Source organism: Cucumis melo, chromosome 9, assembly GCF_025177605.1.
Source record: "Cucumis melo cultivar AY chromosome 9, USDA_Cmelo_AY_1.0, whole genome shotgun sequence".
NCBI lineage: Eukaryota > Viridiplantae > Streptophyta > Magnoliopsida > Cucurbitales > Cucurbitaceae > Cucumis > Cucumis melo.
This window is the reverse complement of record NC_066865.1, coordinates 3128018-3152556: the sequence shown is the minus strand read 5'-3', so window position 1 is coordinate 3152556 and position 24539 is coordinate 3128018. Positions and strand designations below refer to the sequence as shown.

Here is a 24539-nt window from a genome sequence, read left to right as displayed (position 1 = left end):
CCGAACCTTACAGGAAATGGTCGAGTGATGATCCATGCAAAGCAATTGCCTATTCATTTCTGGGCTGAAACTCTAAACACTGCCTGTCATATACTCAACAGAGTCATCCTTCGTCCAAGGACCACTACTACCTCTTATGAACTCTAGAAAGGAAGAAAACCTAATGTGAAGTACTTTCACATTTTTTGCAGTACATGCTTTATTTTGAGTGATAGGAATCATTGCAGAAGGTGGGACTCAAGGTCAGATCGAGGAATATTCCTTGGATACTCTATTAACAGTCGAGCCTACAGGGTCTACAACCAACGTACGAAAACAATTATGGAATCCGTTAATGTCATCATTGATGATCTTGGAAAAGCACCTAAAAGAAATATTGATGAAGAAGATGGGGTTTTCTGGGATTCCTTCTCTCAGAAAACTGTAAATGCAAAGTCAGAACTAACGTCCCTCACTGAAGAGACGGATTACTCACCCTCTCATCCAAACACAAACAGAATTGATATTTCGACAGCTTCAACATCAGTTAACCATTCTGAAACATGTGAAGGTGAAGCAACAGCACCTGCAAGTCAACACACTCTAGAGCAGACTGCTAATTCAACTGATTCACCAAAGCAGAAATTTATGCCACCTACGCATATAGCTAAAAATCACCCCTCCAGCTCCATTATTGGAGATGTTCACAGTGGAATCGCAACTCGAAAGAAGGAGATGAGAGATTATGCTAAAATGGTAGCCAATGTATGCTACACATCTACCTTGGAGCCCACCACTGTCACAGTAGTGCTTATAGATGAACACTAAATTTTGGCTATGTAGGAAGAACTATTACAATTTGAAAGAAATCAAGTATGGGATCTGGTGCCAAAGCCACCTCATGCTAATATAATTGGTACCAAATGGATCTTCAAGAACAAAACAGATGAACAAAGAAGAGTTATTCGTAATAAAGCTAGATTGGTTGCTCAAGGGTATTCTCAAATAAAAGGTTTGGATTTTGGAGAGACTTTTGCCCCAGTAGCCAGGTTAGAAGCAATCTGACTACTGCTGAGTTATGCGTGTTTCCAGAAGTTTAAACTGTTTCAAATGGATGTGAAGAGTGCTTTTCTGAATGGGTACTTATCTGAAGAAGTATATATGGTCCAACCAAAAGGGCTTGTTGATCCGGTGCATCATGATCATGTGTACAAGCTTCGAAAGGTGCTCTATGGACTCAAACAAGCTCCTAGAGCATGGTATGAGAGACTCTCTACATGTCAGTTACAACAAGGATATTGAAGGGGTAGCACGGATCAAACAATGTTTATGTATCGTCAAGGTACTGAATTTCTAATTGTACAAATCTACGTTGACGACATTATATTCGGAGGCACGTCCTCAGCCTATGTTGAACAGTTTGTTGATCAGATGAAGGGAGAATTTGAAATGAGCATGGTTTGGGAACTATCCTTCTTCCTGGGTTTTCAAATTAAGCAAGAAAAAACAAGGATCTTCTTCTCTCAAGAAAAATATGCAAAGAACCTCATATCCAAGTTTGCAATGGATAAGGCCAAACCTAAAAGAACACTTGCTGCTACACATCTGAAAATGACCAAGGACATAATTGGAGAAAAATTTGATACAAATCTGTACCGCAGTATAATTGGCAGTTTGCTCTACCTTACAGCCAGCAGACCGGATATAGCTTTTGCAGTAGGCTTATGTGCTCGGTATCAGGCTGACCCTCGAACGTCACATCTTCATAGTGCTAAACGCATACTGAAATATGTATTAGGTACATTTAATTATGGTCTTTGGTATACTTATGATACAACTGGTACTCTTATTGGCTACAGTGATGCAGACTGGGCAGGATGTTCGATGATCAAAAGAGCACATCTGAAGGATGTTTCTTCTTAGGGAATAATGTAGCAGCCTGGTTTAGCAAGAAACAAAACAGTGTTTTACTCTCAACGGCTGAAGTCGAATACATAGCTGCAGGGAGTAACTGTTTCCAACTCCTATGGATGAAACAAATGCTTGATGAGTATGGGATAACCCAATCATCCATGATTCTCTACTGCGATAATCTGAGTGCAATAAGCATCTCCAAAAACCTAGTTCAACATAGTCGAACAAAGCACATAGATATCCGGCATCATTTTATTCAAGAGTTAGTCGAAGCTAATATTATCAGTTTAGAACATGTTTAAAGTGCATTTCAGCTAGCTGATATATTTACTAAGCCCTTAGATGTGGCAACATTTGAAGGATTAAGGGCCAGTGTTGGAGTCTGTCAACAGCCCGTATGACAATTAGCAAACATTGGCCTTCATACTCTCACAGCACGTGGAGTATATTTTGGGCCACGTATGGTATATTAAGCGCATTTAGGTTACCTATCCCTCAAGCTTCGAATTTAAATTGCATAGGGTTCCGTGTAGTCAGCTATAAATCTCTTAATATTCCTGGATTCTCTCTGGTCAGTTGGGATTTGTCTCTGTAGATTTTTCGTCGGTCTGCCTATATTAATGACTATTTACTCATTATGGTTGCCACTCGATTCAAGAACTATCCATCTAGTATTTCCTCTTCCAATAACTCTTCTACTCCTAGTGTTTCAGAATCCATGGCTCCCTCTCCTTCAAAGTCGGAAACTTCCTCGAAGGGCAAACGGTACAAAGGAATCCCGACTAAGCATCCATATAAGAAGTTTGCAAGTCAATTCCGAATGGTGACAACAGTGCTGTTACCAGTCTTGAGCGCAGCTCCCACGCAGAGCGATCGACGAATCCCCCTTCTCCAATTACGGTTAAGAAAGAAGTCCCCGAGTTTTCATCGCCTCAGAGTGTTCGTCCTTCTGTATCTTCTTCTGTGCCAAAGTCGACCTCAAGGCCTGAACCTAGGGTTTTCGTGAAAACCGTGGTATTAGACTCTGACTCATCAGACAGTGAGGACAATGTTGTCTTATCTACTCTTCTTCATCGAACGAGAGGAGTTCGCACCAATCAAACCCCTTCTCCTACAAAACCACAGTCAAGAGAAGTTTCGTCTCCTAAGGAGGCTCCGCCCCGAACTAGTGACCATGGTAAGTACTCCGCTGCTCCTTCATTTCAGGTCTCTCCCCAAACTCCTCTTCCCTCTATTACGGAAGACAATGATGACTCTGATGATGAAGATTATGTTCCTGGAACGGAAGAAAAGACAGAGCCTGAAGTCACGTCGACATCTACTGAGGACTATAGTGCATCTCATGTAAAGGACCCATCTGATCACAAATCAACTAAAGATTCGGGTGAGTCGTCGATTCCTAGGTCAACTGAAGGACCAGGTGAGTTCTCGATTCCTGTGTCTCCACCAGGACATGTGGCATCCTCCTCTGGTCCTCGACGCCCCCTTGCCAGCGAGTTGTCTCCACCAAGGCTGGACGACGGAAGGTACCTCCTAATGTGCCATCCGTACTAATTGATGGTGTATCTTTTCACTCTGAGGAAGGTGCACATAAATGGAAATATGTGGTAAAGCGGCGAATTGCAGACGAGGCTAATATTGCTGATCAGTACAACTCTTGTCCTGCCATTCTTGATTTGATACACAATGCGGGGCTTATTCGTACTGTCTTTGAGGTTGGCCCATTTTATTCGCGACTCATGCGAGAGCTAATTATGAATTTACCTTCAGACTTCAATGATCCGAGTGCTGACGAGTATCAAAAGGTACATATTCATGGTATCTGCTTCAACGTGTCTCTTGAATTACTGAATACCTATCTGGGACTCTCTCTGCCTGTTGACTATGCTGTTTCATACCCTACTCCTGAACGTCTGGCTGAAGAACTTATCGGTGGAACAGTCCCTGTGTGGCCAGTCGATGGATAGTTACCAGTTGCTTCCTTGACAGTTAAATATTCAATTCTTCATCGAATAGGGATTTCAAATTGGATTCCTTCTATGTATGCCTCCACAATTTCGACTTCCTTGGGTCATTTTATCTACCTTATGGGCACTGGAGTAAAGATGAATGTTGGTGAATTCATCTTTAACCATCTTCTATGTCACGTTGATACTTTTGCCATTCATATTCCAATTTCCTTCCCACAAATTATAAGTGGATTCCTTATGGCTCAACAGTCAACCATTTTGACCCCACTGGATACTGTTGGCACAGCGCCTAGGGTTATACCGCTCAGTATGCGCCTGTTTCAAGGGTCTCACATTTCTGATGTTGCTGCTGAGTTTGACAATGCACCAGGCGGTACCAGTACTACATCATTATTTCTATTTCTCTTAACAAATTGGTTAAGATTCTTTCCTTAAAAATAGGGTTCGGTTGTGCTTAAAAAGTGGGCTCAAGCTGTTAAGATTATTTGCTATATATATATATTAGTTACTTCCTGAAGAAGTTAAGAGCGTGGGGATTCATCAAGCATAAATAACAAAGTTTGGTAAGTTTCTCGCGTGGCTTATGAAAAATATAAAATGAAGAAATTTGGATAGATGTGCTTGACCATTGAACGAAAGTCGACGTTGAATGCACACTCAACTAGTGCCACCATTGATGGGGAGTTCCATCTCATTTACTATTTAGTTGTGATCATTATGTTAGTTCATAATTAAGTTCTGTTTTAAACAGTCCTAGAACAGTACAGTAACAAAAGACCAACGTGTTGTTCCCTCAGTCATAACTATGTACTCAACTGTCATTATATTTGTGATTAATACAATCTTCTATCCTGGCTAACTGCCCCCCAGATGTAGATGCACATTCATCGAACTGGGTTAACAAACGTTGTTGTGTTGCGTATTTTGCCTGCTTCTATCACTCTCTACCCTTCACATAACTAAAGTTACTTCTGTTGCATATCTCTAAAACCGTTCATATTTCACTTTTTATGACAGCAAATAACTGTCACGAAAAGAGAAATCCGAAAACAATGTCTTTTCCCGCCAAAAAAATGCATTTTCACTTTCTTCTCCCCTCTCAATTTTTCTACTAATGAAATGTCATAGTAGAGCACTTTTCTAGCAGTGCTAATTAGCTTTGTACAATTGGGAGGTGCATTTCGATTGATATTAATAGAAATAATAACTATCACACTAATTTTGGCTGTGGATGAGTAAACATTGCCTTAGTTTTTAAGGTTTAAGTTTAACTCTATGTTTAAAAATTTGACAATTTTACTATTAAATTTTTATTTTTCTTTTACCATTCCATCCATAGGCTTTAAAATTCACTCATCAAATCATGATTCTCAATAAACGCACACATATAGATTTTATTATTGATGTCTATTAATTAACCCTAAATATAATTATTTTCCACTAATTTTCCAACATTTTTTAAAAATTATTTTAAATTAGTTAATAACCATTTAACTCCAAAATTATTTAAACAAATGCTCTAACGTTTTTTAAAGTAAATCTTGAAATTATGACTCAAATTAAAAAATAAAATTCAAAATTCGAAAATTAAAAAATAACCTTTTTAGAACTTAGAAACTCAGCTAAAATCAAACTCAAAGTAAAGTAAAAAAAAAAAAAAAAAAAAAAAAAAAACTAACAAAATTATCATAGAAACCTATGTTCCTAATTTATTATTTTTTTGATAATTTAATTTAACAAAAAGAAATAAAATTTTAAAATTATTATACTTTTTAACAAGTAGTAAATAAAATATATTAATGTCTTATTATATTCAATAGAGTACTTAATAAATGATATTTAATTTTGGAGTGGCTTGCGATTGCCACGTGGGCACCACATGTGCTCCTTTGGATTTATTTTCGAAATTTGGTAAAAGGAAAAATCGGTCATGTTATTCTTCTCCAGTCTTTGACTCTCTCTTCTTCCACGCGCCTCCGCATCTCTCCACTTTTTTCCCGCTCGATCAGGTAAGCTTCTACATATCTTTTTTTTTTTCTTTATTGGATTTGGTATTGTTATTATTATGCAGATTTAATCAAACTTCTTCAACACGTGGAGTGATGCATGAAAATATAAAGCACTTTTGTCTACAAGCTTCAACTAAAGACTAATTATTCACAACAAACACTTTCAATTTCGGCTATCTCAATATCAGAAAGCCTATACATCCACTCTGAGAGAGGAAGATCAGCCATTGATGGTTTTTTATTCAAGATTCAGAATCATCAGAGATGCTCTCGGTTTGAAGGTACAAGAAGTCAGGCATGCATTGATGGTGTGTTTTACCATTGTTTATAATGGTTTCTGAGGTGAGTAAGTGGTCTCCGAAGTGAACAAGGATCAGCAAAACAGAAACACAACTCAAATGATGTCTTCAAAGAGGTAATTAAAGTGCAAAGTTCACTAATTAATTTGTGCCTTACAAATAATAGCTACAAAATTTAAAGTTGCATAAGAACGGTAAATAGGGATCTGGAAGGGAATTGTAATGGCCTAATGGGAATGGGAAAAAAGAAGGGAGAGGAAAATAGAAGTGTGTGAGAAAATGAAATGCATAGTGGAGATTGATTTTGAAATATTAAAAAAAAACATAAACTTAAAAACGTACAAATAACACAATAATTAATAACTTTTTATAGAAAAAGGAATCCTCATTATTATTGTACCAAATTGTCCAATCAGAATTTTCTTCTCACTTTTTTCTTTTTTGTTTTTTCTTTTAATATTTGAATTCATTATTAGTGTGTGAGAAAATGAAATGCATAATGGAGATTGATTTTGAAATATTACAAAAAAAACAAAAACTTAAAAACGTACAAATAACACAATATTTGATAATTTTATTATAGAAAAAGGAATCCCCATTATTATTGTACTACATGTAATTTCTAATTTTGTTATTCTTTTAGTTTCTTGGATTTCTTAGTAGACTTTTATAGTAGAGATGTTCTTTTATCACCATCTAAACCCCACAAATTAAAATATGAATTAATTAACAATGTGCCCTCTTTTTTCCTCATTCTTTATGGTATAGAATAGTGAGTTCATGAGAGAAATTTGAGAAGAAAGAAGAACAAGAACAAGATCATGGAGGGTTTGATGATCTTTAGTGCAATGATAATGGTGGAAATCATGGATGTGATCACATCAACACTAAGCAAAGCTGCCATGTCCAAAGGAATGAACAACTTGGTTTTTGCTGTCTATTCTAATTCTCTTTCCACTTTCATTTTTCTTCCTTTTCTCCTCTTTTCCGGATTCAGGTTCGTCCTCTTCTTCTTCTTCTTCTCGATTTTCATCACTTTTACTAGTCTCTTTTTGAACCATAAAGGTTTTTGTAATCTCTTATTTGGGGTTTTTTCCTTTTGTAATTTCATATCCAATTTGTTTTTTTAAAAAAATATATAAAAAGATTGAAAATTACTGCCTTAATTAGTTGGCAATTATTTTGATTTTGAAAATTACAATTATAAACACTAAACCTAACCTAACATGGTATTTTAAAATATTAATAAAAAGTTTAAACAAATCATCAAAACTTATAAGCTTGGATTCATCGTGAAAAATAGTTCCAATTATTTTTATTTATGACACTTTGTTAAAGTTTGTAATTAAAAATTTATTAACTCTTGCAGAGATAAACAGGCTGCCCCTCTATCTTTGTATATGATCCTTGGCTTCTCTCTCCTTGGCCTTAATGGGTAACAATAATGCTATGTTTTTGTCCTCTTCCCGTATATCATTGTTTTTAATATTTTTTTCCCTTTTTCTTCTTATAAAAATCGATTCTTATCTGAGAAAAAAATGACTTCACAATTTCTTAAAAAACAATACATCACAGGTATTATCTGCTTTAATATCATAAATCACATAGTATACGTGTAAATTGCTAAATTAACATAAATTTAATTTAGTGGTAATTGATTATTGATACGATCTTCCTTGAAGGAAGAGTTTCGATCCTCAACCTACGAAATTATTATACTAAAAAAATTAACTCATTTATTTATTTCTTTAATGTAAGGGAAATAGATTACATAATAACTAACATCATTTGAGCTATAGGTTCACACTATAATCATCATTAATCAACTTCAAAGCTTAAGTTGATGGTTGCAATAAGTTTCCCTCGTAAGTATAACGGTAGTTCAAATTACTCTCTTAAACTTTTAATAGCAAAAATTAAGTCCTCAAACTTATACCAATCTTAAAATTGGATCCTCAAACTTAAACCCCATAAACTTAGACAATCGTTATAATTTTTACTATTACGTAGGTCCAACTTTAACTGGTAAACGTTATATAAGTTTGAGGTCACCTTAATTTTTTAAAAAAAAAAAAATTTGAAGCTCTAACTAAAAGATATTTAATGTTGTTGTGAATAGGAGTGTGGGGCAGATATTGGCATATACAGGAATAAAGTATAGCTCACCTGCTCTTTTATCAGCACTCTCAAATCTCATTCCCATTTTCACCTTTCTTCTTGCTCTTCTTTTCAGGTAACAAATCATCTAATAATCAATCCCCATTTGATCATGATCTAAACAGTACTGTTTCATTATAAAATAAAATTATAATTAATTTTGATAACTATGATTTGGGTTTTATTGTATATTAATTATTAGAATGGAGAAGGTTGATTTGAGGAGGAGCAGTGGGAAAGCCATATGTGTTGGAACCATTTTGGCTGTTTCAGGAGCTTCCTTAATAACCTTATACAAAGGCCCATTGTTACTCAATAATATCTCTTCTTCTAATTCCTTTGAGATTAAACAAGAAGAAGATGATCGTCATCTTCATTTACTACACTCACACAATTCAAATTGGATCCTTGGAGGTTTTCTCTTTCTAATCACGAGTTTACTCTCAGCAAATTGGCACATTGTTCAGGTAATAGTTAAGAACGTTTTTTGTGAGTGATTTTGAAACAGTTAAGGCTACTATAAGACATGGGTAAAAATATTTAGGCATATTTTATAGTGGTTTTAAACATGAACAAAATGGGTTATTTTTTTCGATTTCAAAATCAATACTCCCAAACGTGGATTAGTTCTTTTAAATATATCAAGTTTTTGATCTTATTAAAATTTTAGGATTGCTTTCATAATGTTTTCAATATATTGTTTTGTTGATTTGTTTCTCTGCTTCTAAATATGTACGATAATCTTTTTTAAGTGCTTTAGTTTACACTCTTTATTAAGATTACTTTTTTTTAATTGTAAATACATCGATTGTTACATGTGTGCAAATTAAACTTCTTTAAATGTGTAGAATTAAAAAGTTGGACAATTACATAGGTGGGGCACCCTAACTCACATATCACCTTAGAGTCTCTCTAGATGGGAGGCTCCCGACTCTCCTTAGGTTTACTAATATTAGTGTTGAACGTTTCAACTTCTGACAATTTACGTGTGATTCTTTCTTCTTAGTGAATCCTTCTTCTTAGTGAACTCTTTTCACTAATGTATCTTAATTAGGTATAGCCCTAAGATGAAGAACTCCCTCTCAAGTAGCAAAGTCTTGAGCTCCCCTAAGATAGAAGTGTTTTCGCACAACAGATAATTGTGAACGAAGATACCCAATCAATCAAGATCACAATGAAACACAATTCGGCCTTTACACAAACACACAGAAAACCAACAATCGAATTTTTTTTCTAACCTCTGGGTTTTATTGGCTTTTGATATTTTCTTTCTAAATTTCAAACTATGCATGGTTAAAAACTTGTTTTAGTTTTTTTTTTTTTTTTTTTTTTTTTTTTTTTTTTTTTTTGAAATTTTCTCATGAATTCAATTTCTTTTAGTAACAAGGAAACCTTGTAAGAAAATGGGAGAAGATAATATGATTAAAAAATGTTCCTCCAATTAGTAACAATTGTTATTTCTTTTTTCTTTTGAAATTTAAGTTTGTATAAATTTTGTAATTCAACTTTTAGCTTTGTTTTGCTATTCAACTTTTAACTAATTTTCTTAAGTCTAAGTTTAAAAATAAATAAATGTTTGTATTTTAGAAATTGTATTACAAATTTTGAATATCTCTCTATGCTATAGAAAAGTTAATCAAGAGGAAAACAAACGTTAACTTCGATGCTTAAAAATTAAACACGTAAAACATTATTAAAGGAAACTTAAATAGTTATGAATGAGAGCTTAGATTAATTGTTCTAGAGTTGTAATTAATGGTAATATTGTTAATGTGCAGACGTGGTTTGTTAAGAAGTACCCAACCAAAAAAATAACAAATCAATTCTTCTTCACATTATCCATGGCAGTCCAAACAGCAGCTTTTGCCATGGTCGTCGAGAAAAACACAACTGCTTGGAAACTCCAACCCGACATCGAAATGGTCACTATCGCAACATCGGTAAGAAAAGTGACACAAACACATCTATGTTTTTAAATTTTCAATTTTATGTTTAATGAAGTAAAATGTCATAAAACTATTCAATATTCTTTTTTATTTATTTAATTGTAGCCACTTAATTTTGTACCAGCCTTATTTTAAAAAAAATAATAATTTTTAGATTAATTTTTACCTTAATTTGGCTAATTTTTAATTTTGTGCATTTTCTTTAAAAATTGTTACTTTAAAAAGATGGTGAGTAGTTTAGTTAGATTAAATAAATCAACTAGTTAGATTAATTATATATATAAAAAAAATAGCCTGGAACTTTTATAAACCTCTAAAAGAATATCTTTAAAACAAAAATTTATAATTAGAATTTAGACTAAAAATGAGATATGAGTGGTGATATATATAGAGTGGAATTTTGATTTACACCAAATAATTTTAATTAGTTATCTGAACAACAATTTTAAGCAGTAGTAGTCTTTGTTTGAAATTCTAAAAATTTATATTAGAAGTCAAAATGATAGTTTTGAAACACTGACAAAAGTTGTGGGATAATGGGGCGTGTAATGATTGAAAATATTTAAGATAGTTTTGAAAGGAAAAATTGAAAAGTTCAAGAGGATGCAGTTTTATAAAAGATTGATACGAGGTTTAAATCAATTTTTCGATGTGAACAGGTAAGGACTAATGAATTAAGTATGGCAGGGTATAGGAGGTGTGGTTCGTATTGGAGTCCACATATGGTGCTTGCAAAGGAGGGGTCCTCTTTACGTTGTAATGTTCAAACCCCTTGGCATGGTGGTTGCCATCCCCTTGGTTGTCACATTTCTTCATGAACCACTTTATCTTGGAAGGTACTTAAATCCTCCAAACCTTATTTTAGAAAGTGTCTAACAAATTATTAATCTTTCAAAGACTAAAATACTCTTTTCCTGTTTCGGATTTGTCAGTGTGATTGGTTCCATTGTGATTGGTTGTGGGTTCTATTGTGTGATTTGGGGTCAGATCAAGCAACTGGATTTGACCTTACTTTCTTCTACTTCTCACTCACAGTCGGCTTTTGAATCACCCTCGGCCCCTCTTCTGTCTCAACAACACTCTTAAAGTGCATGTCTACAGACGAGTAACAAAGTTTTTCTATTTATATATTAGAAAAGTTCATGATAGTAATGTGCTCCAATCTCTACTGCCAACGCATTATCTAACATTCTCTCCAACTTCTGCTACCGATCGAACTGATCATGAAAGCGATGATAATATATATTTCTCACTTTGTATACATAGAAGAAAGTCTATGTGCTTTTGGGTTTTAAATTGTCCCGATCAAAAGTAAATTAAACTTTGATGAACTATCTTTAATATGAAATTCCTCTTTATATTCTCTAGTTTGAGAATTGGAATAAAAGAGTGAGTTATACAACAACTTTTAAGAGACTACACTTGTAATCGAGATTAGGTGAGGGAATTGGGTTTTATGATTGTAACGATTATATTTTTTTATTGTAGTTTTTCTTCTAGGTTTGGAGCTTTTCCATGTAAAATAAATTATTGTGTATTGTAATTTAATTGTTTTCATAAATTCAATGTCTAATTGTTTTAAAATTGGTGATATACAAAATTTGAAATGAGGAAGTTCGTCTTAAATTTCACCAACTTGAATGATAGATATTTGCAAATAGGCACAAAAGAGGGAGTAATTACTTTTAAAAGAGAAGCATGGATTTGGTTGGTCATAAGTGCTGTTTTGGTATGAGAATTGAGATGGAAAGAAAAGCAAGTTATCCACAATTATTTGAACCAATTATATATGCCATTTGAGTCAAAATCATAGCAATCAATTTCTTTGAGTTGGGAATCTAAAGCCATTGATGTATATGGGTTGCGTTTGAGTTTGGGATAGCACTTTTAATTAATCATTTACATAAACCATGGCCATTTTTTCACTTTTTTTTTTCTTTCTCGAGTTATTAAAAATACAATACAGATATGTCGCAAAATAATTTTCAAATTAAAGCAAAAAAACGTTAGGGTTGTCAAAGGGCCTATGCTTTAAATTTTTTAAAAAATATTGGTAAAGAATCTAAAAACAAAACCAAAAAACACTCAAGTGTTTATATGTATATTTTTCACAAAAACAAAAAATTATAAAATAAAAAATATGATCATTAATTTTTAAGGAAGTGTTTATAAATAAACTAGTTTTTAAAAACGAAAAAAAATTACATTAAAGTGAACCCTAAATGAATGTTTATTTTTCATGTAATAATGTAGTAAATGGAAGTTGTAAAAAAGTGCTAATGTCTCCAACCTAAGCAGATTCAGTCAAAAGAACAAGTGAATCTTTCTTTACTCAAGTTCCAAATATTTTCTTTTTTAAAATGGTCAAAAGAACATGAGAGCAGCCTTAATTATACAACTTACTTAAATCAAACCCTCAATCATATCTACAATAAAATAAGGAATTAAGTTAGCACGAAAATCTATTAATATATCGTTGGAAATAATTCTCCTTCTTCACCCAATAACAATTGCAAGGCCATTCTCTAACCAAACAAGATAATATATTTAACTATAGTTATCCCACCTAAGTTTAAAAGGTTTTTAATTAGGACGATTTGTGACCAAAGACATACACTTCTATTATAGTCCTTGAAGCACATGAGGTTTTTAAACTTTTACGATGTGAAACAACTCATGAGTTAGGATATAAAGTAATAAGTATATCATTTCTATATCTATTAGACAACCGACTTATGATTTACACTCTTGTTGACACTTATATCCTAACTTAGTAGTTTATTACTTTTTCTTTTTTGGTAAAATATTTACCTAATTCTCTCATATCATTAGTTTACTTTGAGTTTATTAGAAAATTAAATTAGTATTAATGTAACAAAATTTCATCCTTAATTCAAAGACATATATAATAATTTTATAATTAAATTTTCAAATCAGAATCAGTTAAACTCAATTTTGTACCATTTATATAGTGCTAGTCGTTGAAAATAGAAATAGTATTTTTTTTTTTTCATTTTAGTAAAGTTTTTGTATTTAGTTATTTTGGTATGAAAAGCAAAAGCAAAAGGGGTAATGGAAAAGTAAAAAAGGAAAAGAAGGAAAGAATCCAATGGCTTATTTGAATAAACCCAAATATATGAAAACAAACCAATTGGGTCCCTTTGTTTAAAATTAACAAATCATTAATATAAAGACAACTTTGGTTATCTATGGCGACTTAATTATTTTTCTATTAGCATCCTTTTCATATCACTTTTTTTTCTTTGAAGTGAATAAGAAAAACCACTACACAAAAAAACTCTTATTGGCTCTCTCATAAATTATTCTTTGGATGTGGCACAAACAAATTTGTATACCAATTATTATACCATTGACATCTTTTATAATTTCATTCCTTCTCTATCTCTCCCTTTTCTTTTTTGGTGTTTGGGGTGCCTATTCTTCTCTTTCATTTTTATTTTTGGTCTCCACGGTCGTCTTTTATCTTTATTTAAAGATTATAGCTAAGTTTTACTTGTAGAATAACAAGACTATGAGACGGGTGTGAGTGCTAGTACACGTGAGGACAAAATGTAGGCAACGTCTTGATTCTTTGATTAATATGTTATTTTCTATATTTTAGTAGTGCTTTCCGAATCAAAGTCAAAATTTGAAAACTAAATATTTGATTCGGTAACTATTTGATTTTTGGTCCTTTGTTTTTAAAATTTAAGCATATAGATATTTCATATATATCTCTAAGTTTCTTGTTTTGTTATCAATATTTTACCATGTTTAACAAAAATAAATTCAACTTTTGAAAATTAAATAAAGTAATCTTAAAAAATTTGTTTGGGTTTTTGAAATCTGGCTAAAAATTCAACTATTATATTTAAAAACGATGCAAATCATAGTACGAAATTAAAATGAAAAGAAATAGATTTAATTTTCACACATCCATACAAAAAAATACTACCAAACAATATTTATAAAAAGTCTTTATTTTTTTTCTTTTTTGAAAATTAACTAAGAATTTACATGCTTAGACATGAAATATGAAAATCATGAATAAGAAATTAGGAAAAAGAAAGAAAACGGTACAAATTTTAAAAGTTCATAATTACAAAACAACACCTAAATAATTATTTGTCGAAGTGATTAGAAGAAACATGGTTATAACAAGGGAAAATATTGAAAATAATAAAACAATCGAAAATATTTACAAAATATAGTAGTGTTAATCAATATCACTAATAGACACTATCAGTGATAGATCTAAAATTGTACTATATTTTTATAAATTTTAATTCATTTTGTTATATTTGAAAATCATTTTATAACATTTTGGTTATTTGGTGGGACCTTCCTCGTAAAGGATGTTTATTTGTTCAGAAAATATTATTTTGTCAAATTAAGAAAGTTCTCCTTATGAAGATTTTAATTATTTTATTTGGCAAAAATAATCTTGTTAAGGAAAGATTTTATTTGACAAATATATTGTTCATCAAAATATTGTATGGTGTAAACTCCTACCGGATTGAATCAAGGCAAGACAACACTCCAGCATCTCAAGTTTAATTGTTGTGGCAAACTTCTGAATAAATTGAAGATCTGAGTAAGTTTGCTTAGCAAATAGTTGAGTGTTCTGTAAATCTTAACTGAAGAAATAGATGTGTGCAAAGCTCGTACTGTTTGCAATGTGTTCGTGAATCATTAAGGAGATGTTTAATTAAGGGGGAGAACTTCATCAAGTCTTCTCTATTTCAAAGCTAGAAGAATTATTTAAAAAATGAGGAGTATATCTTATTTGATTTATTCCAAGTGATCTAGGTTAATGTATCACTTACAATATGAAGTATTAAAACGACCATGTAAACTTCGTACTAGAGATCATAAGATTGTTGTTATGATCTAAATCAAAGACACCCCAGAAGTTGATGTTGTGTCATCGAATTGGATTAACAATCTTGCGTGTTTATTTTGTTAACTTCTTTATCTGATCCAATAAGCGTATCTTTTGTTGGTTAATTGAAGGTTCATTTAATTTATCATTGTTGATGCTTTTCTTGTTTTATCATAACAAATATATTAAATTATATATGAGACAAAATAATATATAAGGAAGAATTTGAATTAATGAAAAAGAAAATAACGAAGACTTTTTTTAAAGAAAAAAAAAGTGATTTTTAAATGGATTTATTCACAATGAACATTAAAAAATTAAAATGAAAAAAAAATGAATATGGGAAACCTTGGAGGGGAAGTGTGTTGTCAATCAAGTTGGATCATTGATTGGGTAATTGAATTTGATATGTCGCAAAAGGATTAAAAAGGGGAGAGTATATGGTGTCCCAATATGCAATGCAACAAACCGTCACACTTGTATTTTTTGGCAACCATCTTTATCTCTTTATTACATCATTCCACAACTTTAATTAACAACTTTATTTACGAGAGATTCTTTCAAATAATCTAAATAATCGACCCATTTTGAAAGAAAAAAAAAACACAAAAGACAACGTCAAAAAATCTATGAGCAGACCTAAGTCCAAGAGAAACTAAGGAGAATGGCGATATAGGGGAGAAGTGTCATCTTGAAAGGAAAAAGTTAAAGTTTTAGATTTTGGGATCAACCAGCCAAGCCACTTAATATTTATCAAAAGGAAAAATAATTGAATTGGGTCTAATTTGATGTCATGCAACATTTAGGACCACAAACAATCTTGAAATCACCAAAGTTATATGTGGCATGAGTGATTGTTAAAAGAGAAGTATTTAGAATAGCTCTGATTCTATGATTCGTCTAAGGGAAAAATAAGTAACCTCCAAAGAAGAATTCTAACCTTACTTTTGTGTATTTTGTTGAAATCTACATTATTTGTACTAATTTAGACATCGAACTGTGGTAGGCTTGGAACCACACTGATGCAAGGAACTCTCAAATTGGTCAGCTCAGAAACCTCGATCAAGCAAAGAAAAGTTAGCTCGAGTTTGGGGTGTGCGTGGTTGGTCTGATTTGAGTTTTCAACCAAACTACGATTGAACAGATTTAGTTAATCTAGCAAATGTCCAAACTGATTTCGATTGTCAAGGAGTAAAGTCGGTCAGTTTTGGTTGGTCAATTGATTTTATTCTTTAAACTATTTTTAAAAATTTTAAATTTGAATTTTTCTAAAATCAACACCATCCAACCTCTCTTTTTATTTGATCAATCAGTTAGCCAACTCGATTTTTTAGCTTGATCATATTCAAGCATATAAGGGGCTCTAATGACTTATATTATAAATAATAATTTTAAGGAAAAACCATCTTGACCTTTTCTTTTCTTTCACTTAACATTGGTTTGAAGTACTTCACCCAACCTTATGTAATTCAAATTTAAAAAGCATACATGTGTTTAGCATATTAAACACACATACTCAAAAAGCCACAAAGCAAAATGAAGATAATGACTAAAATGATTGGTTTTTCTTTCAAAGATCTAATTTTGGAACTTCTTTATTAAAATAGAATAAAATTATAAATCCAAAAATAAAACTAAAATAAATTCTTGAAAAGGTTAAATTGAGTTTGATCACAAAAGAAAAAAATGTATATTTGAATTTTTAGCCTATCTTGTATACAAATATTTGAAACTTAGACTCACATTTAGATAATTAAATTACAAATTTAATTTGAATTTTTTTTTTCAAAAGTACTATTGATAAGTTATTTTATCAAACTATTGGTAGTATTTATAAGGATTTGTCAAACCATAAAGATTGAAATTTAACTTTTTCTTTCCTACTTGAGAAACTAAATTTGTAATTTAATTTTTTTAATAAGCATACACATGTGAATACTTTCTTTTATATTTATTTATTATTGTTATTTTTTTAATTTAGGTCAAGTTTACTCCCTCAAAATGTAATAATTAGTAATATGAAAAATGAGTCTTATCTAATTACTTTTGGAGTTGTTCAACTTATGTAATGTGTTATGCATTTGTATCAATATATGTGGCTCACTCTCAAATCTATAACAAAAATATGCGACCTAATCAATGGGACTTAACCAATTGTACCTAAAAATTAAGTCAAACCGTTGCCTTTACCATTATCATTATTATTCTAAAGAAAAAATTATGAGGTTTGACTTTCTCAATATTTATCCTTAGAAATAAGGATAAAGGTAAAAGTATATATTACAAAATTTATTATTCTGAATAAATACGACCAAAAGCAATCAAATTACATTTGTGATTTGGATTCATTACATTTCTTCTATCAATAAAATTCTAATGTGATTATACCTATTTTGATTAGGGTTTAATAAACAAGACCTTAATGAATTTTAATAAACACATACATTGCAAATATCTGTTTTCATCTATTTTCTGAATTTAAAACAAAGATAAAGTCCGAATTCCAACCTCTAATTAAAAAAATCAATAATAATTATATATAATATATTTAATTAGTGGATTTGCACAATCATCTTTTTTAAATAAATTTATACATAAAACCCATTGAAGTTCAAAAGAGAAGACTCTGTTTCTTCTCTAAAAAACAGAGCAAGTAAGTTTCCATGGCGTTAACTGGAAGAAGCTTAATGGAAGGAGTTCTTCCATTTCCGGCGATGATGGCGATGGAGTGTATAAACGTCGGTCTCAACACACTTTTTAAAGCCGCCACCGCCACCGGGATGAGCCACCACGTGTTCGTCGTTTACTCTTACTCATTCGCCGCCCTTCTGCTCCTCCCTTCTCCGTTCATCTCTCGAAGATCCACTCGTCTTCCACCTCTCAATTCCTCTGTAATTTCAAAGATTGCTCTGCTTGGGTTAATCGGGTACAGAGTAATTTCAATTGGGTTTTTGTTTATTTGGATTTTTTGAATTAATCTCTGTGTGTTTGAATGATCGGAAACAGAGGAATTAGAATTGGGGTTTCCGTTCCTTTGGATTTGTGAATTGATGATTTGAAGTTTGGTTTTTGTTTGTATTGGTAGTTCATGTTCGCAGATTATGGGATACACAGGAATCAATTATAGTTCTCCAACACTTGCTTCCGCCATCAGCAACCTTGTTCCTGCTTTCACTTTCATTCTCGCCATCATTTTCAGGTTCTATTTTTAGTTACCAAAATACCCTTCTTCTTCTTCTTCTTCTTCTTCTTCTTCTTCTTCTTCTTCTTCTTCCTCACCTCTTCATCTCTCCTTTTTCTCGAGGGTCATTTTTCTTTTTAGGGGTCGCTTTGTTTTTATTACTTTATTAAAAATAAAGTTTAAATATTTTTTTAAAGATAATTAATATACAAAAATTATTTTAGATGAGGCCACAATGAAAATAGTATAATAAAATTTTAGATCCTATCAATTTCTATAAATATCAGTAAAATAATTTTTTGTCTTTTGGTAATTTGTTTTTTTAATATGAATAGTTTGTTTTTTAAAAAAAAAATTAAAAATAATTTTTAAAAAATATAGCTATTCTCGTAAAATTCAACTTGTTTTTTTAGTTTTTTCTTTTATAGTTTTGAAATGGGTTTGGTTAACTAAAAATGAAGCATTTTAAAGAAAAATTTGAAGTGTTTGAAAAGGCATTCAAATAGTTTTGAAAATACTTCTAAATTTAATTAATATAATTTTTATCTAAATATGTTTTTTTTCTCGAAAAAAAATGCTTTTTTCACTTTGATCAATCAAAATCTGTTCTTGATCATTTTTTAAAAAATCATTTTAAATCTCACCAATCCCAAAACTAAATCGTCAAATGTTACTTCAAAAATATATATATATATATATATATATATATATATATATATATATATATATATTAATATTCAATTTTGATGAGTTGTAATTTGATGTTTACTTCATTTGCACAAAAACTTATTATTTTTTTAAAAGAATGGAATTAGTTATTTTTTTTCTGTATAATATATATAGTGAATGTGTGGATCATAAGATTAGTGGAATAAAATAGTGGGTTTTAGTGTCCATATTTTCAAAGTCAAGTTGGGTTTCTAACTTTCAAAAGAGAAATTGATTTCATTGGCAATCCACTAAGTTTTCTAAAACTATTTTATTATTTATCATAATTAAAGCAACCTTCCTTTATTAGTCTGACATCTATAACAAAATAAAATATTTATAAAATTTTAGATTTTATCCATCATATAGATCTATTATTATTAAATTTTAAAATTTTATTATATTTTATAAATATTTTTAAAAATTTGATCATTTAATAAAATTTCTCTTTTCCAACAAATAGCAACGTGATATATCTTTTTATATTTTTTCTCCAAGTTGAATTTTGTGGAGTTTATCTAGTAAAAAACATTTATTCTTGTATTAAATTTCTATAGATACATGGATATCAATATTTTTACATTTTCATATTATAGTAAATAAATTGACATCTCGTAAAAAAAAATCTATAAATCACATTTAAATACTTTTTTGAAATTTGAAATTTTATAATTATAAATATTACGAGCATCAACACATTTTTCGATACTCCATTAAAATTTTTGTAAAATTGAGAGATTAATATTTATAATTATAGTTGTAAATTTTTATCTTAAAACTTGTTCCACTTTGATATTATTTTCACAAAAACAAAATTACTCAAATTGGTAAATAATTTTTCTTAAAACTTTTTGTGTATCTCATTTAATGATTTTTTTTTTCTCTCTTGTTGGGTGGGCTATGTAACGTAAGTGTGACAAAAGCAAATGTCTTTTTCCTTAGGTTTACAATTATTTACATATCCAATTTTAGACCACCACAAAATTAAAGTCATAATTCATAATAAATAAAATGTTCTCTTTTTAATTCATCTCACTTTATTAAACAACCTAACATCTCCTTCAAAAAAAAAAATCTAGCAAGGGACATCCCACTTAGAAATAAAGAAGACAAAGTAGTTTGACAAATTTTTTTTGTTTCATAATTACATATATATAAGAAAGCTTATTTGCTTAAAAATGAAAAAAAAAATTTAATCCATTTTAAATAACAAAACTTCTAAAATTACTTACAAATATAACAAAATATCATAATCAAATTGCAACAGGGCATGCTAGATTAGGATAGATTGCTATATGTCGTTTTATATTTTATAACTATTTTGATTTATTTTGTTATATTTTAAAATTAATCTTTCTTTATTTTAGTTATAAGTATTTAAAAACCAAAAAGCAAAATCATAGGAGATTTCTTTTTTATTTTTTTCCTTGATCATACATGCCATTGTGTGCCATTGTTTTTATTGAATGATATGATACATTTATTAAAATTTTCACAAGAATTCACATAGTGAATGTCATTGTGACAAGATTCTTGCTTCTTTTATTGTCAAAGTATTTTTCTTTCCTTTAAAAATAAAATGTCAAAATCAATCATTAAAAAACCCATTTAACATTTGTGTCTTTTTCTTTTTTTCTAATTAAGTATAAAAGGAGCATGTACAACACACGTTTCCTGATAAAACATGAACCTTTTAACCCTTTCTCACTTTGTATATAAAAAAAAAACGAGACTTCACCTCTATCATTGAATTGACTCAACCCGACTCGAACTAGAAAACAAAAATTTAAGTTCAACAAAGTTTAAGATACTATGTTGGACTCGGGTTGGGCCAGCCCAACCTTTAAAAATCAAACTCATTTCCAAACTTAATTGGATCAAAGTTTGGGTCAAGTTTGCATTGTGGTTAGGTTGGCCCATAGAATACAAATTATTTAAAATTTTACTAATTAAAGGTTAGTGAATATGAAATATATTGAATTTTGACATTAGTCAATCGAATTTTAAATCAAAAATTTATTTTCTTTCGTCAATAATATATGTGATAGTGAAAGAAGACAGAAAATATCTATCGATATATCCCTAAGTCAAAGAGTTCAAATTACATCAATATTAAATGCTCATGAGATCTTTTCTATCTTTTATAATTGTTCGTAAAACATAAATAATGTAATGTATTAATCAAATACGCTCATAATTCTAATAACACTATCAATATCCATAACTCGATAACAACTGAATTGTTAACCCAAACAAGTATCCTAAATCTATTTTTTGAGTTACATAAATTAAATTTGTGATATTGTAATCCTTTTTGTGTGATATGTTGGTTTGTTATGGTTGAAGTTGAGGAATAATGTAATTTGGTGATATAAAAGTGTATGTTGATATTATAAAATTAGGATGGAGAAAGTGGTATTGAAAAGCAATAGCAGTCAAGCAAAAGTGATGGGCACAATAATATCAATATCAGGGGCATTTGTGGTAACATTTTACAAGGGTCCAAGAATCATATTCTCATCTTCACCAACCATTTCTCTTTCACTTCATCACAATTCACAACAACTATCCTCTTCTGATTCTAATTGGGTTATTGGTAGCCTTCTCTTGACTGCTGAATATATCCTTGTTCCACTTTGGTACATTGTTCAGGTAATCAATCTCATTTTCTAATCCCTATTATTCACTCAAATTTTTTAACTACTCCTTTCCTCTTCTTTCTTTTTTCTTTTTAGGTCTAATTATCGTTGTTTTCTTTGCTTCTACTAATGCCCTCTTCCCATGAACCCAACATTTACTTTACTCTTCACAAAACTGCCTCTAAGTGTGAGCGGTTTATTATGTTTCTTTGTAGTTCTAATAGGTAAAACCTATATTTGGTTTGGCTCCCACGTTCAAATTTACTTGTTTTTCTAGTCTCTCGTGATAAGGAATATTGACCTCCACCATATATCTCCACAATGGTGTGATATTGTTCACTTAATATGTTAGAGTTTGGAATTTTGTGTTTAGGGTGTAGAGTTGTTAAGACTGAAGTTAGGATACTTTGGTGAGGGGGAGAAAGAAAGAGGGGAAGATGGAGCTTCAATAGTAAACATTTTTGAAGTTGGTGAAGTTATTTAGTCGAGAGATGTGACATTAGAGGGAGTGAGAAAGAGAGGGGAAATGATGAAATTCTATATATGCAAACTTCAATAGTGGAGTTGGTAGAATTGAGTTATTTAACACCAACTTATGAAGTTAGTAGACTGAAAACTCTCTATTTGCTTTATTTTTGAAACCACCCCAAAAGGTTTGTGTACCAATAGAGATAATTGTTAGTACTTAAATACCATGAATCTCTCTCTTTCTTACTCGATGTGGGACTTTGTTTGTACTCCTAACACATGTCAACTAATAGAGCTTTAAATCGATGATGATTCTTACAATAGAGAGCATGCATGTTCAACTTGTGTTTTATTTGAAGAACCTTAGTTTGAACATAACCTTGAAAGTGTTGAACATTTTGACAGACAAAAATAATGAAGGAATACCCAGAAGAGGCAACAGTGGTCTTCTTCTACAACTTAACTGTGGGCATCATAGCTGCATTTGTAGGTTTTATTTTAGAGAAAGATCCAAGTGCTTGGATTTTGAGGCAAAATACAGCATTAGCCTCTGTTTTATGCTCTGTAAGAACAGAACCAACAAAAAGTCACTTAATAAATGTCACTCTCCTCTTATAATCTATCATCCAACCAAAACTTTCTTTTCTTTCCTATATTTTACAGGGACTTTTTGGATCATGTTTAAACAATACAGTTCATACATGGGCACTCCGATTGAAAGGGCCGGTATTTGTAGCAATGTTTAAGCCGTTGTCGATTGTTGTTGCTATCGTAATGGGTGTTCTGTTTCTTGGTGATTCTCTATATCTTGGAAGGTATGACCACAAAGAAAAAGAGAGTTTCATGAGTTGGGTTTTTTCATTTTGACCTATATGGCTGATATATAACTCTATAACCACAAGTTTCTTGCATCAGTTAAACTAACAGGTAGAAGTTTTCCTTACAGTCTTATTGGAGCATCCATAATATCCCTAGGGTTTTATACTGTAATGTGGGGAAAAGCAAAAGAAGAAATGGGTGTTGGAGAAGAAAAACAAGAAGGCCATAGCCATAATAATCTTGATGGTAATAAGGAATCAAATGAAGATCAGAGAGTACCTCTTCTTGGAAGCTACAACAGATACAGTGAAGATCATGTATGAGAAAAGCCAAGAAATTGATTGATGATTCAACTTTTATTTTCCTTCAAGCTATGGCTATGGCTATGGCTATGGCTTTGGCCAAGGACTGGAGGAAATTGTACAATTTGATTGTGTTCATCAAAACATGTCACAGGGTAGTAAAGATTTTTAACACGTTTCACCATATCAATTTATATGTACTCTACAATTTCAAATGACTTTGAAATTGTGGCTATGAAAAAGTACAAGTTTTATTTACCTTCAAGCTATGGCTATGGCCAATTAAGCATGGGAGGATGAATTGTAAAATTATTTGTTTGTGGTTAGAGAATGTCTTAGGGTTGTAAACATTTTTTACACTTTCGACCATGTAACAATGAAACATTTTAGTTTAACATGTGTACACACTCTACAATTCAAATGATTTTGATTCTACTACTTTTATCTTCTCTTTTTTCTCTACCTACCTCCAATGTTTCACTTGATACTGTCGATATCCTACTCCAGTGACAATCACCGTTGATGGCCACCTTCCGCGACTACTTCTTTGATGCTCGACTACGACAATAAACATCATTTCCCATTATTGCCAACTCATTCCGAATGATATGCTTTAAAAATCACTTGTGATGACAAAACTTCGATAACCAAATTCGACAATCATCTCCTAGTGACCACATCAAATGTCCAATTCACATACTACCACCTTTGGTGGGCAATTATGAATAGATACCACAATTACTGCATCTTCAAGACTTTTCACTTCTTTGTCTGACACTTGAAGATTCTACCAATATTGTTAAGTTAAATATAGTGATGTTTTAATATTATTTATTAGGAACGATAATAGGCCTCAAGATATCATTGTGATTGTTTGATACCATCAACCAATTTCGACAATCATCTCTAGTGACCACCTCAAATGTCCAATCCACATACTATCATCTTTGATAGGCCACTATGAATAGATACCACCATGACTGCAACTACTACTTCTATTACTTTCCACTTCTTTGTTTGACACTTGAGGATTCTATCAATATTGCTAAGTCATGATATAGTGATGTTTTAATATTGCTTGTTAGAAACAATAACAAGCATCAAGATATCACTGCGATTGTCAGATACTGCTCACTTTGAAACTTTTGTAGCCTTATTTTTAGTTTTGCCCAAAAATTCTCATATCATTGGTTATAGTTGTCATCCATTACATATTAATGATAGTTCTTTCGTCTAACCAATGTAGAGCTTTGATCGCATTCCAAA

General features: G+C 31.1%; 2 protein-coding genes across 6 annotated transcripts; both read left to right on the top strand.

Moving 5' to 3' along the window:
* Positions 1–5799: 5799 nt before the first annotated feature.
* Positions 5800–11858, top strand: LOC103498057 (WAT1-related protein At3g28050-like). Of its 5 annotated transcripts, XM_051089612.1 has the most exons (9): positions 5800–5872; positions 6061–6287; positions 6940–7168; positions 7541–7606; positions 8291–8404; positions 8531–8795; positions 10107–10268; positions 10962–11110; positions 11207–11858. In XM_051089612.1, the coding sequence occupies exons 3-9, from the start codon at positions 6993–6995 to the stop codon at positions 11358–11360; spliced, it is 1086 nt and encodes a 361-aa protein (XP_050945569.1). In that variant the 5' UTR covers positions 5800–5872; positions 6061–6287; positions 6940–6992; the 3' UTR covers positions 11361–11858. The 5 variants fall into 5 exon arrangements, with proteins under 5 accessions (XP_050945569.1, XP_050945571.1, XP_050945570.1 ...); XM_051089613.1 differs by lacking the exon at positions 5800–5872 and having other exon boundaries at positions 5903–6287; positions 6945–7168; XM_008460519.3 differs by lacking the exon at positions 5800–5872 and having other exon boundaries at positions 5903–6287.
* A 5883-nt stretch (positions 11859–17741) lies between these two features.
* On the top strand, positions 17742–23711 carry LOC103498056 (WAT1-related protein At3g28050-like). The gene is made up of 6 exons (XM_008460518.3): positions 17742–18082; positions 18242–18355; positions 21448–21697; positions 22558–22716; positions 22816–22967; positions 23099–23711. The coding sequence occupies exons 1-6, from the start codon at positions 17820–17822 to the stop codon at positions 23292–23294; spliced, it is 1134 nt and encodes a 377-aa protein (XP_008458740.2). The 5' UTR covers positions 17742–17819; the 3' UTR covers positions 23295–23711.
* The last annotated feature ends 828 nt before the right edge of the window (positions 23712–24539 follow it).